Source organism: Rhinolophus hipposideros (assembly GCF_964194185.1).
Source record: "Rhinolophus hipposideros genome assembly, chromosome: 8".
Classification (NCBI taxonomy): domain Eukaryota; kingdom Metazoa; phylum Chordata; class Mammalia; order Chiroptera; family Rhinolophidae; genus Rhinolophus; species Rhinolophus hipposideros.
This window is the reverse complement of record NC_138054.1, coordinates 68,192,766-68,205,740: the sequence shown is the minus strand read 5'-3', so window position 1 is coordinate 68,205,740 and position 12,975 is coordinate 68,192,766. Positions and strand designations below refer to the sequence as shown.

The 12,975-nt window shown below is 50.3% G+C and overlaps 2 protein-coding genes across 23 annotated transcripts in view; both read left to right on the top strand.

Annotated features, from left to right (window-relative positions):
* MACF1 (microtubule actin crosslinking factor 1) overlaps positions 1 to 4,826 on the top strand; it is a 312,440-nt gene extending 307,614 nt beyond the window's left edge. For all 21 annotated transcript variants that reach the window (XM_081054961.1, XM_081054954.1, XM_081054959.1 and 18 more), the window contains 2 exons: positions 2,376 to 2,505; positions 3,373 to 4,826. In XM_081054961.1, the coding sequence (XP_080911087.1) occupies positions 2,376 to 2,505; positions 3,373 to 3,629 (387 nt within the window). In that variant the 3' untranslated portion in view covers positions 3,630 to 4,826. The remainder of the gene's footprint in view (positions 1 to 2,375; positions 2,506 to 3,372) is intronic.
* A 3,214-nt stretch (positions 4,827 to 8,040) lies between these two features.
* The window catches only part of LOC308500296 (bone morphogenetic protein 8B), a gene marked incomplete at its 5' end in the record, with an annotated part of 29,061 nt that continues 24,126 nt past the window's right edge, over positions 8,041 to 12,975 (top strand). For both annotated transcript variants that reach the window (XM_081054699.1, XM_081054698.1), the window contains one exon: positions 8,041 to 8,374. In XM_081054699.1, the coding sequence (XP_080910825.1) occupies positions 8,041 to 8,374 (334 nt within the window). The remainder of the gene's footprint in view (positions 8,375 to 12,975) is intronic.

Here is a 12,975-nt window from a genome sequence, read left to right as displayed (position 1 = left end):
GATTCACCAAAATTGGAGATAAATAAGAGATGCCTAAAACTGGATTGTTTAACAACTTTCCGATTGTCTTCAGAATGATATTTGTTCAGGGTGATAAACATTGGTCATTCCTGGTGATTTGTTTATTGATAGTATTTATAACTGGGCCTCTTGGAATCTCCAGTTGTCAGATACACAGATGAGTTATGAACACTTGAAATTTAACTACGGTGCATGTTCAATGGTTTTCTATCTTCGCTGAGAACGGAAGAGTGGCTGGCGCCCCTGCCCTGAGCCACACCCCCAGCGTGGTTGGCTTCACCACACTGGTTCGAGACGTGGGTGCTGTCCACTTGAGCCAAGCACAGTATCAGTGAACGCTGCTCTTAGGCTCAGAGTTTTAGCTTCTGGATTTCCTGGCCTAGGCACTTGGGTTTCTATAGCCTTGATTTGAATACACATGTTCACGTGCGGTCATTCAAATGCCCAAGCACTTTTGGAAGAGCGGTGTTTCAGAAACAAAACATGGGCTAGCGGCTTGTCTGATAGTGGGACAACTTGCATTCTAGCTCCTGCTGGGAAACATTGGGTTCTTGTGCCTCAAAAAATAGTACTGCCTTCAGTCATGGAATGCTTCAGCCAGAGAAATCGGGAGGTACAAGAAGCCAATGCCTGTGAATGGACTGCTGCCTTGGGGTTCATCCCACTCCAAGCTAAAACTCCAGTTCCAAAATAGACCTGGTTTAGAACACTATCCGGGGACCTACCGCCACTAAAACCCCAAGACTCAACCTGCTTGTCTTGCTTTTTCTTCTTCCTCAGTGGCTCCAGTTTCATGAACATTTCAAAAGTTCTATAATTTTAAATGTTTTAATTATGAAGCTCAAATTCTCACAGGATTCTGATCAGCCTTTTTTTTCATCTTAAGTTAGTTTTACCTTTTTCGTTTCATTTTGAGGTTTCATCTTTCCTTACCTATCGGTGTTCTGCAGCCAGGCCATATCTGCATGTGGACTCCCAGGCCAGGGTCTCTGGGGCTATGCTCCTCCCAGCAGCACTGCTCCCAACGATAGCTTCTGAAACTGGTGCTCTTCCTCCTGTGTGGGCCAGGAGGGTTTGTGCTTGAATGTTAATCACTCTCTGTCGCTTCTGCTGCTGCTTGATAAATTGAAGAACTACAAGAATCACAATGAAATGGGTTGCTTTACTCTTCTTCTATTTGTATAAACATCTTAAAGGTCCTGGAAAACAATTTACACTATCGACTTCAAAGAAAAATTGGAACAGCATGCTATGGCATGAAGTGATACTTCAAACAAATTTAAAATATTCTTTCTCCAAATTAAGTCTGCTACTGTCTTTAAAAAAGAAAAGGAAAAAGAAAACAGTCAAATAGGAAATGAAGCTCCTACCTACCAGTAGCAGTAATAATAATGTACATCTGTCCGGCTCTTTTCCAGTTTAGGAGGTGCTTCTATACTTGATGAATTAATTCAACAAGTTTTCACTGAGCCCGTCTTCAATGCCAAACAGTGTTGTAGGTGCTGAGGGTATTACAGTGAACAAAACAAAGTCCCTGCTTTTGTGGAGTTTACGCTTTAATGCAGGAAAGACAGACAACAAACAGGAAACATCCCTGGGCTGTTGGAGGGACAGCAAGGCGGTCAGCATGGCTGGGATGGATTGAACGAGAGAGAGTATAGTAGGATGGAAGTCAGAGTCCCTGATTTCCTGAGGGAGAAGTACTGACAGATGTTAATTTAGCTAAGTCCTAGGGCCCAGACCCAAGGCCCGGTCTTCTGGCTCCTCATCCAGAGTCTTGTTCCTGATATCATAGCTTCACTCTTTGTACTTCTCCTAATCATTCATTTGATCCAGAAGTCAAGTATTTTATCTGCATTTTACCAATGAGCAAATAGACTGAAAGATCTTGACGAGAGGCTCTGCACCTACCTAGTGATAGAGATTGGAGTAATGTTCAGATCTCCATATTAAATACGTGGGACTTGAACTCATATTTCACGTTTCTAACTCCAAAACCGTAATCATTGGGATTATTTGGCTTTTTTTTCCTTTACCTATTCACCATATTTCTGTTCATTATAACTATTGTAATCTTACTGTTTGAGGATTTTTTTCCATTTCTAGTGGAAATTTGTCAGTTAAGATAAAAGGTATTGGAAGCATTTTGAAATTTTAAATTGGAATATGAAGTTTTTGGGGGGAATCATCAAAATACATGACCTAGGATACTTTCAAAATCAATCTTTGTTTTCCTGGACTTTTAATTTGCTTTTCAATCAATTAGAGAGAAGCAGTCTACATTTTAAATTTTAAAATTGAATTTCTATCAAAGATTTCACCAAGTAAATGTGAACTTCTTATTATTTTTTAAGGTTATCCCATCAGCAGGCAGCAAGTTGAAACGGCCAACACCAACTTTTCATTCTAGTCGAACATCCCTTGCTGGTGATACTAGCAATAGTTCTTCCCCAGCCTCCACAGGTGCCAAAACTAATCGGGCAGGTAAGTACCTGCCTCAGTACCTGTGCATTAGGATGCGGGCTGGGGGTCGTGGCCAGGCTAGGAATTTGGAGACAGCACTTATCAGCAATGCCTCACTGCTCCCCAAGGAGCAGATCATGAGAGTACACTTAGGTGTGATGCCCAGAGAGAGACCTGCAGATTTTCTGCTGACCTTTATTTTTTTCTCCTGTCACTACAATGAGCTCAGACTTGCCTTCTGAGAGCAGGTGCTCCCACAGCCAAAGCCAGAGCACTTATTCTTGATCAGAAATGATCATACCGTGTTTCCCTGAAAATAAGACCGGGTCTTATATTAATTTTTGCTCCAAAAGACGCATTAGGGCTTATGTTCAGGGGATGTCATCCTGAAAAATCATGCTACAGCTTATTTTCTGGTTGGGTCTTATTTTCGGGGAAACACGGTATTTGAGATAATGTAAAAGAAAGAAAAGGCCTCCTGAAGCGGGGCCTGCCTCAGAAGCCCGTCCAGTGTTGCGACTGGCAATCTTCTAATAATTTTCTAATACCCCATATTTATTATCACTGCTGGTGAGCTGAGAAAGTCAGGGAAAGATCACAGCTGTTTGCCATTGCCCCTATTCTCAATCTGCCCCTGGGTTACCCCAGCTAGCAGCCCTGCCCAACACCACCTTGGGGACATATGAGGTTAACAGTGCTGCTGATAAAAGCTTGTTTCTAATCCTCAGGAGGCAAGTTTCTTAAGTAGAATCATAAAACCAGAGACTTCTGTGTAGATAAGGAGACTGAGGTCCAGAAAGGCTCTGATTTGCCGAAGGTCATACAGTGGTATTAGGTTCAGAGCCCTGACAACTCTATTAAGGCTGCTGCTTTATTCTTGAATTCCAGACCCTAAAAAGTCAGCCAGTCGCCCTGGGAGCCGGGCCGGGAGTCGAGCCGGAAGTCGAGCCAGCAGCCGGCGAGGAAGTGATGCCTCTGACTTTGACCTTTTAGAGACGCAGTCTGCTTGTTCAGACACTTCAGAGAGCAGTGCTGCCGGAGGCCAGGGCAACTCCAGGAGAGGGCTAAACAAGCCTTCCAAAATCCCAACCATGTCTAAGAAGACCGCCACTGCCTCCCCCAGGACTCCATGTCCCAAGCGATAACACTGTACAAGCACCCCCAAGCCTCTGTCCTCTTTGAATCCTGCTCCATACATTGGGTGTATATTTATTCTGAACGGGAGAAGTTATATTGTTAAAAGTGTAAAAGAATAATTGTGTTATGAAGCTGCCTTATTTTTTTTTTCTTTTTGTAAGTTACTATTTTCATGTGAATATTTATGTAGATAAAATTTGCCTCCTGGTAACCCTGTAATGGATGGGGCCCAGAAATGAAAGAAATATTTGAGAAAAACAAGTGAAAGGTCAAGATGTATTAAAAAAGAAAAGCCCCTAAATAGGGTTTCTGTGCAGCGCAGGGTTATAAACCTGCTTTATCTTTTAGGATTATTCCTAAATGCATCTTTATAAACTTGACTTGCTATCTCAGCAAGATAAATTATATTAAAAAACATAAGAATCCTGCAGTGTTTAAGGAACTCTTTTTTTGTAAATCACAGACACCTCAATTAGCAAGAACTGAAGGGAGGGCACTTCTAATTGCTTTTTCCATTATTTTTAATGTTGTGTGATTTTAGCTGAAGAGAGGGAACCTCATCTAGGTAACATTTGCACATGATAAGCAAAAGGTCTTCTTTGCAATACTGTCTTTGAATACTGTTTCAATACTGGGTGTTTAAAGGACAAATAGCTGCTAGAGTTCAGGGGTAAATGTAACTTCAGAAAACGTCAGAACGTTGGGGTGTTTAGGAGTCCTGGTTTGTAACTTCCTATCCAGCCTGGCCACCAACAACTCCTGTGCTCACCAGGACCCAGGCCCTTGCCAAGGGGAGATTCCTTGGTGGCATTGTGAATTACAGATTTGTTTATCTGCATTTTTTGCTATTTATTTAAATGGTCGATCAACTTCTCACAAACTGAGGAATGAATCCACGAGCCTATTCTGAAAATGTGGACATAAAATAAACACTTGCTCGTCCTTTAAAGGAGTTCACCAGCACACTTGTTAACAAGTCCCGTTTGCTTCCGTCTTTTTTTTGTGCGTAATAAAGTCATCTGATCAAGTGACCATGAAGAGGGGCTGTCTGGGGCTCCTGTTTGTAGCTGCTGTTCCTCTTCAGCTCCGACCATGTTGCTGTGTGATTATCTCAATTGGTTTTAATTGAGGCAGAAACTGAAGCTCTACCAATGAACTCTTTAAAAACAAGACACTTTTGTATTAAAATTGCTTGCAGTAACAAATATTTTGTATTTCCTGATTTTCTTCTCAGCCATTACCTTATATATAACATGTTACTCTGGGATATGACTGTGTTTTAGGTACTTCAATGCATTATTCAAATCAAAATATCTTGATGGATAAATTATGGATCTTACTAAGAATTTTTCTTGTTTATTTTATCCTCGTTAATTTCATTTAACAAGAGCGATGGGGCCAAGGCAATAGAAATAATCAGGCTATTAACATCAATCTGTAGGGAATCTGCTCACTTAGGTGATTAAAGAAATACCAATATGTAAGAAGAGCCTAGGGTTTCAGAGAATGGGGCCAGTTTCCCACAGTACACTGAAATTTCTCGTTAAATGATAGAATTTCAGAGGTGGAAGCAAAACTGGTCATCAAATGTAGCTCCTTTGTTTTACATTGGGAGAAACTGGAAAGGGAAAGTAGATGAGAGTAATTTGCCTGAGATCACAGAATGAATAAATGACAAACGACCTTGAATCTAATCCCTGACTCCCTATTCAAGACTGGCTGTTCTATTTCCTCCAGCTCCTAGTTGGCTTTACAATAATTAGAACAGCCAAATATTAACTAATTCTAGCAACAGGAATTAGACTAGGAAATAAGCAGAGAACTTGAGAGGTAAGAGGGATACAAACAGCTACCTGTGTTCTAACTCTCTAAGCCATACTCCTTGTAATTGTGGAATTTGGTTAAGATGAGCCATGTTTGCCAAAGCTGTTTGAGGCCAAATATCCAGATTAAAAGGAATCTGCAGCCTGATGGATTCTGAAGGAAGTGTTTATATTCTCCACAGAACTGAGTAACTTCAAGATGCCAGAACTTTGTGTAGGATTGTTTTCACCCAAATTTGCTTCCTCTATTGGGCCTGGCTGCAGAAGCATGCTGGAAACAGTTTGACCTCCATCTTCTAAGAGTCTGGACCATGGTCACTTGTTTTTCTTAAGGTTTTCCCTCAGTCTTTGCAACAAAGCTCAGCTGGTGATGGAATATGCAGAAAGTATATTTCGATTCAACAAACACCTGTATGCAAGACCACGTGGGAAATACAGGGCAGCCTGAAAGGGGGTTAAAGCAAAATTACAGTTCTGTGATACAAGTGCTAAACAAGTAATGCAAATATGGTGTAGGGTAGAGGATGAGTGGGAATTCCTGTGGCCTTAAATAAGAATAGCTAATATTTATTGAGTGCTTACTATATGCCAGTCACTGTGCTAAGTGCTCTGTGTACATTCTCATTTAATACCCATCACAACCTTACAATTGGGAGCCCCATTTATAGATGAGAAGCTGAACCTGAGAGGTTAAGTAGTTTGCCTGAAGTCACAGAGTTGCCAGATGGCTGAGGAAAACCTTTGTTTGATACTGCTTTCTCCAAGAAACGCCACTCAGTTCCCTTGCAGTTCTGGAGTTCCAGGATTCCACTCACATCACCCATCACTACTTCCTCTCCCTCTTCCTCTTCTCTTTGCAGGCCCTTCTGTCAGATCCTAATCATTCTGCCTTCAGAAAAGACTTCACCTGGGAGTTCTGGGGGCAGGGAGCTGGTGGGCTTCATCTCTGACTTGGCACAACACAGCTGCCTACGTGGTTTACGGGAATGTGAGGCCATTGTTTTAAAGAATAGGTCTACCTCCACTCACTCATCCTAAATTGAGATAAATGATTTTTGCTATTACAAGAATCAGCCCAGCACTAGGCTGTTTGCAGCTGGGCAATACACAACCTGAGAATTATAGGCTATATCCGAGGCCCCAAATGATGTGATGTGGACTTTCTTGTCCTTGCCAATTCCAACCGTCGGAGCCCAGTCTAGGAGTCACTTCCTTCCAGCGCAGCACCTTAACCATAAATAAGTGCAGTGAGAAAGCACCCAGGGAAGAGCAGGCTGGACAGAAGGGGGGCTAGTCAATCCAGAAGTTTCCGTGAGGGGGCCTTCTCTGGCAAGCCGCTGAGGGAATGAATGGACAATTAAGACGCGCCAAGGCGGTTCTTAGGAGCTCGGAAAGGGCCCCAGAGCTCCTTGGCCGGGCTGGAGGCGGGGGCGCATGTGCTGCTCAGGGCTGTATCAGCACCTCGGGGGCCGCAGTGGGCGCAGCGAGAGCAGGCAGTTGGTGTCGCGGGTAGTGGATTCGACTCATAGGTGGGTGGTGGGGGTGTCCCGCGAGCGGGCCGCCTGGTGTGTTGGCAGGGAGCACAGGTGCGTGGGCGCGCTGGGAGCAGCGACTGAGCTGGCCGTAAGGGAGAAGCCCCTAGCAGTGTAGGCAAGGAGACAGCAGGGAAGGCTCCGGAAGGCTGGCTAGGAACTGCGGTAGCAGGGAACCTGGGCCAGGCAGATGCTGGGAGAGGAATGCGCCCCACTATCCAGGCTGGCACCCACGGAGTCCTTCCAGAAAGGACTGAGGCCCCATTTGGGGACATGGGGCGACACTCCGCGCACCACAAAGCGGGTCACTGGCTGGCCGGACCGAGACTCCGGATGCCCTCCGGAGCGAGGGCGCTCAAGGACACTCCCCGCTCTGCCGCTACCCTGGAATCCCCAGACCTAGGGCAGCCCTGCCTGCCCGACGGCATAGCCAGCGGCTGCGAGGGCAGCCCAGGACGACCCTGGCGACCCAACGCCTGAGCTGCGGACCCTGCTTCGGACCAGCACACCACGCATCAACAGGTCAAACCTCCAGGGCGCCGCTACCGGCGCCAACACCCAGCAGGACCCCTTGCAGGACCGGGTTTCGGCGGCCTTGCCCCCCCCCGCGTCCCTATTGGTCAGGCCCGTAGGGGGCGGGGCCCGACGACCCGGCTTCAGACTCAAGGCGGCCGCAACCGGGCGCAGAGCGCAAACCGCGGTCCGGCTGAGCCTGCGTCCCGGGGCCGCGCCTCCCTGAGCGCCTACGGGAGCTCACCCGCCACCTGGACTGAGCGGGCGTCGGCAGCAGCCTGACTGCAGGGCACAGCGGCGACAGACAGTTTACCCGACGGTCCCCAGACGCCCGTGTAGCCCCTGCCCCGAGGCGTTGGCTGCCGCGGCCACCGACCCGGAGCCGCGACAGGTGCCGCGTGTAGGGCGCTCTAGGGACGGCGCTGCGACCGCGGGCGACTCCCGCGCTGTCCCCCGTCCCCGAGCCCGGCCCGCCGCTTGCCGTCCGGTCCCGGCCCAGGGCCGACGGCGCAGCGGATGCGCGCGGGGTGAGCGCCCCCAGTCGCCCCGCCATGGCCGCGCGCCCCGGGCCGCTCTGGCTCCTGGGCCTGGCGCTGTGCGCGCTGAGCGGCGGCGGCCCCGGCGTGCGCCCCGCTCCCGGCTGTCCGCAGCGCCGTCTGGGCCCGCGCGAGCGCCGCGACCTGCAGCGCGAGATCCTGGCGGTGCTCGGGCTGCCGGGGCGGCCCCGGCCCCGCGCGCCGCCCGCCGCCGCCCGGCTGCCCGCGTCCGCGCCGCTCTTCATGCTGGACCTCTACCACGCCATGGCCGGCGACGACGACGAGGACGGCGGCCCCCGCGGGCGGCGCCTGGGCCGCACGGACCTGGTCATGAGCTTCGTCAACATGGGTGAGTGTGGGCTCTAGGGATGGGCGTTTCTGACCGCGGTCACCGTGCCGCTCGGCGAGGACGCGCGTGTGGGGACGGCGAGCTGAGCGTCCCGGCGCCCCCACGGAGGCCCCTCGGGGCGGAGCACGGGCTGCAGGGTCGAGTGCACAACCGTGGGCGGCGGGTGCCCCTGCGGTGACCCGGGAGCCACCGCCGGGAGGACGGACCCGCGGAGGAGTGGGAACTGCCGAGGTCAGGGCAGCCGGGTCTAGGGGCGTGGGGGTCGGCGAGCTGTGGGTCTGGCGGGGCGGACGCAGGAATGTGAGTCCCAGGGGCGTGCACAGTCACCCGCTCGCAAACACACCCAAGAATAGGAATCATGTAATGTCGGGTGGACCCGGGCAGTGCCAGGAAGACAGTCTGGTCCTGGGAAGACGGATGAGTAAACAGAGGCTGTGATGCTGTCACTCCGATAAGAGCTGTACTGAAGAGAGGGACAAAGTTCGCTGTGGAAAACACTGCTCACATCACCAAAGTGACCAGAGCTGAGAGGAGAACCCACATGTCCTGATGCGCCGCAGCCGCCTCGGGGCCAAAGCCCAGGGGCCTGGAGGTGGGGGCGTGGCCGTCAGGGGAGCAGGTGGGAGGAGTGGACGCGGCCCAGTGGGGCGGTCTGTGGTCAGGTCACCCACACCCAGCACCTGGGACATGGCTTGACATGCAGTGAGTGTCCAGGCCTGTGGAATGACCTGTTGGGCAGCTTGGCTCCTCGTTGTTCTCCCAGGCAAAGCCCAGCTTTTCCTCTGCAGAGATTTCATTCCAATTCGTGGAGCCATTTACCCTTAAAGTTCTCAAAGGTATCTTTTTCCATTATACTAAACTCTTTAATCTACAGTCATGAATATTTGTCCCCCATCTGCTCTGCCTCCTCTCTGTGACCAGTGAGGGTCAAGGGTCTGGGCTCAGGCAGACACCAGACTGGACCTGGGGACCTAAGAACGACAGCTCAGCCCAAGGTGGGGAGAGCGATGGGGCCAAGAGCAGAGCGAGGACTCTTGCCAAGGCCACGAGCCTCCCGTCACCCGTGGCATCAGTCTTCAACCTCCCAACAACCCAGTTAACAGCCTATTCACCCCCATCTCCCAGATGAGGATCGTGAGGTCAGAGACATTGTCACGCCCAGGATAGCACGGCCTCTACGTGGCTGAGCCAGGACAAGCCCAGGTTGTTGGGCTCTACATCCAGTCCTCAAGGACATTCCTGCTGGCAGGAGGGCAGCCTTTCAGGGTGGAGGGAGCTTTAAGAGGGGTTTAGGCGGAGGGCTCCAGGGGACATGGAGCAGCAGCAGGTATTGTGGAGTCCTCAGCTATTTGTTTCCCACACAAGGTCAGGAAGAGGGGACAGCTAAGGAGCCCTCTGTCCCTTCCAACCCAGAACTGGTGGTGGACTGGGGTGGGGGAGCGAGCTGCCGGAGGCAGCTGTTAACCTCTGCTGGGAGCCCAGTGCCAGGCACGGGACTCCAGTGTGGGTTCTGGATGCCAGCTTTCTGGTTAGAGGGCAGGGGTGGGGACTTGGGACAAAGAGTATGGGAATTGAGGCTGGAGCTCTGTCCTCGGAACATGCTGACCCAAGGCTCAGGACCAAGAAGAGCTGTGGAGGCAGTAACCCTGAGAATGTCCCCCAGGAGCCATCTATTAAAGTGAGTCACCACCCAGGCCATGTCCTGCTTCCTCCCACATCCCCTGGGTCAAGGCTTGCACAGCTCTAGTGGGAGCTGCTGCTGTGAATTGAGCAGCACCCTGAGCTCAGGAAAACCTGGTTCCCCTTCTGACTGCTGTGTGATCTTAGGCAAGTCCGTCGCCCTCTCTGAGCCTTAGGTCCCTCCTTGTAAAATGGGACTCCCAGTCATCAGTGAATCCTCAGAGTTGTGTGATTGGTTGATACCTGGGAGGAGCAGAAAGTTATCCTCTTTTAGGGTGAACCTGGCCCTGGTCACTGCCCCTGACTCCAGCACCTCCCAGCTGCTGCCCAGCCTTGCGGTGGATGTGATGGGAATGTCCCCATGTGCCTTTTACACATGTGAAACCCAGAAACAGATTTTGAAAGCGAACCAAAGGTGTTTCCAGCAGTTTTAGAATAAGAGCATTTGAAGTTCCATACCCTTGTAAGTCCTCATATGCAGCGCCATGTGAAGCTGTTTTACCAGCCTCATTTCATGGGCTCAGAGGGGTTAAATGGCCAGGCCAGGGCGACACAGCCGTCCATGGCATCATCCAGGCTGTGGATTCCAAACCCCAGCTTCTTCCCCCGCCATCTCTGCGTGTTTCATTAGGATCTAAGGCCTCTGACTCTGTGGGATCAACAGGCAGGTCCTTGTTCAGTGGAGCCCAGTTGTGGGCGGGCCCAGCCAGCTGCCAGCAGGGCCTTCTTTATTCTGTCCTACTAATTGCACTAGCAGAACTCTCAGTGAGAGTGGTTTGACCTGGTAATTACCTGGGCTTATGTGGGGGCTTAGGCACCCAGCAGGATTCTTTTCTCCTTTGGAGGCCCAGGCCTCAGGCACATGAAGTCGGGGCCCCTAAACCCTCTGGAGTCTAACAGCAGAGAGTCTGTGCTAACAGCGCCCACGCCCAGGCTCTTGATACCTGGGAGGAGCAGAAAGTTATCCTCTTTTAGGGTGAACCTGGCCCTGGTCACTGCCCCTGACTCCAGCCCCTCCCAGCCCTGTTGCTTCCAGCTGCACCTCTCCTATCGGCCTCACCTGGCTCCTGAGAAGCCAGGCCTGCTGCCTACTAGGTCCCTGACCATCAATGGCAGCCTGTAGGAAGCAGAGGCCACGGGCCTCTCCCAGGCCTCCGGCCCTTGGGTCTTGCCTCTGTGGTCAGAGCTGGTGGCTCTGCCTGGCCTGTCTGTCAATCTCAGCCTTGTAGAGCCTTGGCTGCTGTTGGCCAGGATGCAGTAATGGGGGCCAGCACCCGTGTGGAGCAGACAGAGCCTGACCCTGGTGTCGATGTGCTCAGGGAGGAGAGAGCCCTGAGCTGGGAGGCAATATGCAGCTTCTTGTCTTGTCCGGCCTGCCATTCATTCCTCCATGTCCCGAATCATGGCCCCTTCCCTTCTCTGGGCCTCTGGTTTCTTGTCCAGTACAGTGATGGTGTCAGAAAAATGAGGGGCCATGCAGCCCTGACCCTGTGGTTCTGTTGGAGGCACCTTCTGACAGCACCCTGTCCCCTCGGCCTGAGCACAGGGCTGATGTACCTCGGGCACTTCGGGCTGACTCAGCCCCTCTGGAGGGAGGAAAGAGGCAGGAAGGATCATTTCTGCTTGTTCCTCCTGAATCCTCCTCCACGTGTCGGTGGGGTGGCAGGTGCCCATCTTCCAGATTGAGAAACTCGGGCACAAACAGCACTGCAGGCAGAAGTCCAGCCAGAAATGAATGGAGCCATCTTCACTTTTGTCCTGACCCTTCCCTGCACCAGACTAATTTATTCCTGGGTTCTCAGGCAGCCAAGGACAGGGGTGTTGACGAACTGAGGCTGTTGGATTTGAGAGAGGCTGGATCAGTGGGAGTAAGAGATCTGGCCTCCATCACTTTCTTTGATTCTTTACTAGGGACTTTCATTTTTTCATTATTTCTTTCAACAAGTAGTCACGTGGTACCTGCTCTGAGCCAAGCATAGTTCTAGTCACTGAGATATGACAGTGAACAAAACAAAGTCCCTGCTCTCATGGAGCTGACCTTCTAGTGGGAGAGACAAAGAACAAATACAGAAGCCATAAAGACGATTGTCACGTGGTCTAGACGGTGATACCCCCTGTCTGGAAACCCAGATGGGATAAGACACTGGGAGGACTGATAGGATCGGTGTCGGGGGTTCTGACCTGGACTCAGACAGACAGGATTTGCATCTTGGCCCCGCCACCTACTCTCAGTGTGATCATAACTTCCCAGTCTACCTCTTGGAGCATCAGTTTCCTCTTCTGCAAAACAGAGATTCTCACGGTCCCTACCTGTGGGCCATTTAGGGATAGTGTGAGATGACACCCAGTGATGACTATGCCTGATGACCACAGAACTTCCACATCTGTTCCTTCCTTTGCATCTCACAGTTATTATCACATCTTTGTTTTAAAAAGGCAAGTGAGGCTCAGAGAAGTTAGGTGATTTTCCCAAGGCAACACAGCAGGTGGCCTCCCTGTCTGTACATAGTCTGCTCTTCTCCATAGAAGCTGCCTCTCCACCCAGATAGAGGCCTGGTTGATCATTAGGTCTGGTAAGTGCTGCTGAATTGGACTGTATTGAATGTGTGTTGTAGACTGAGAATCTCATTTGAAAAATGTATTTGTTTTGGGAATTATAGAACTAAGGCATGTTTATCGTAGAAAATTCATATATAGATTCATTATAGAATTTCATTATAGAAAATTCAGACCATATGTTTAGAAACACATGGAAACCCCTGGTAGTCCTGCCTCTACTTCAGAGAAACCAGCATTTTAATCCTTTGGTATAGCCCCCACCATCAGTCTTGATATTTTATCAACATAGATACTAACATTTTATTATTTTTTTTGCAAAGTGGGACATAAATTGCCCACTGTTTTGCGACTTTGTCTTTCCT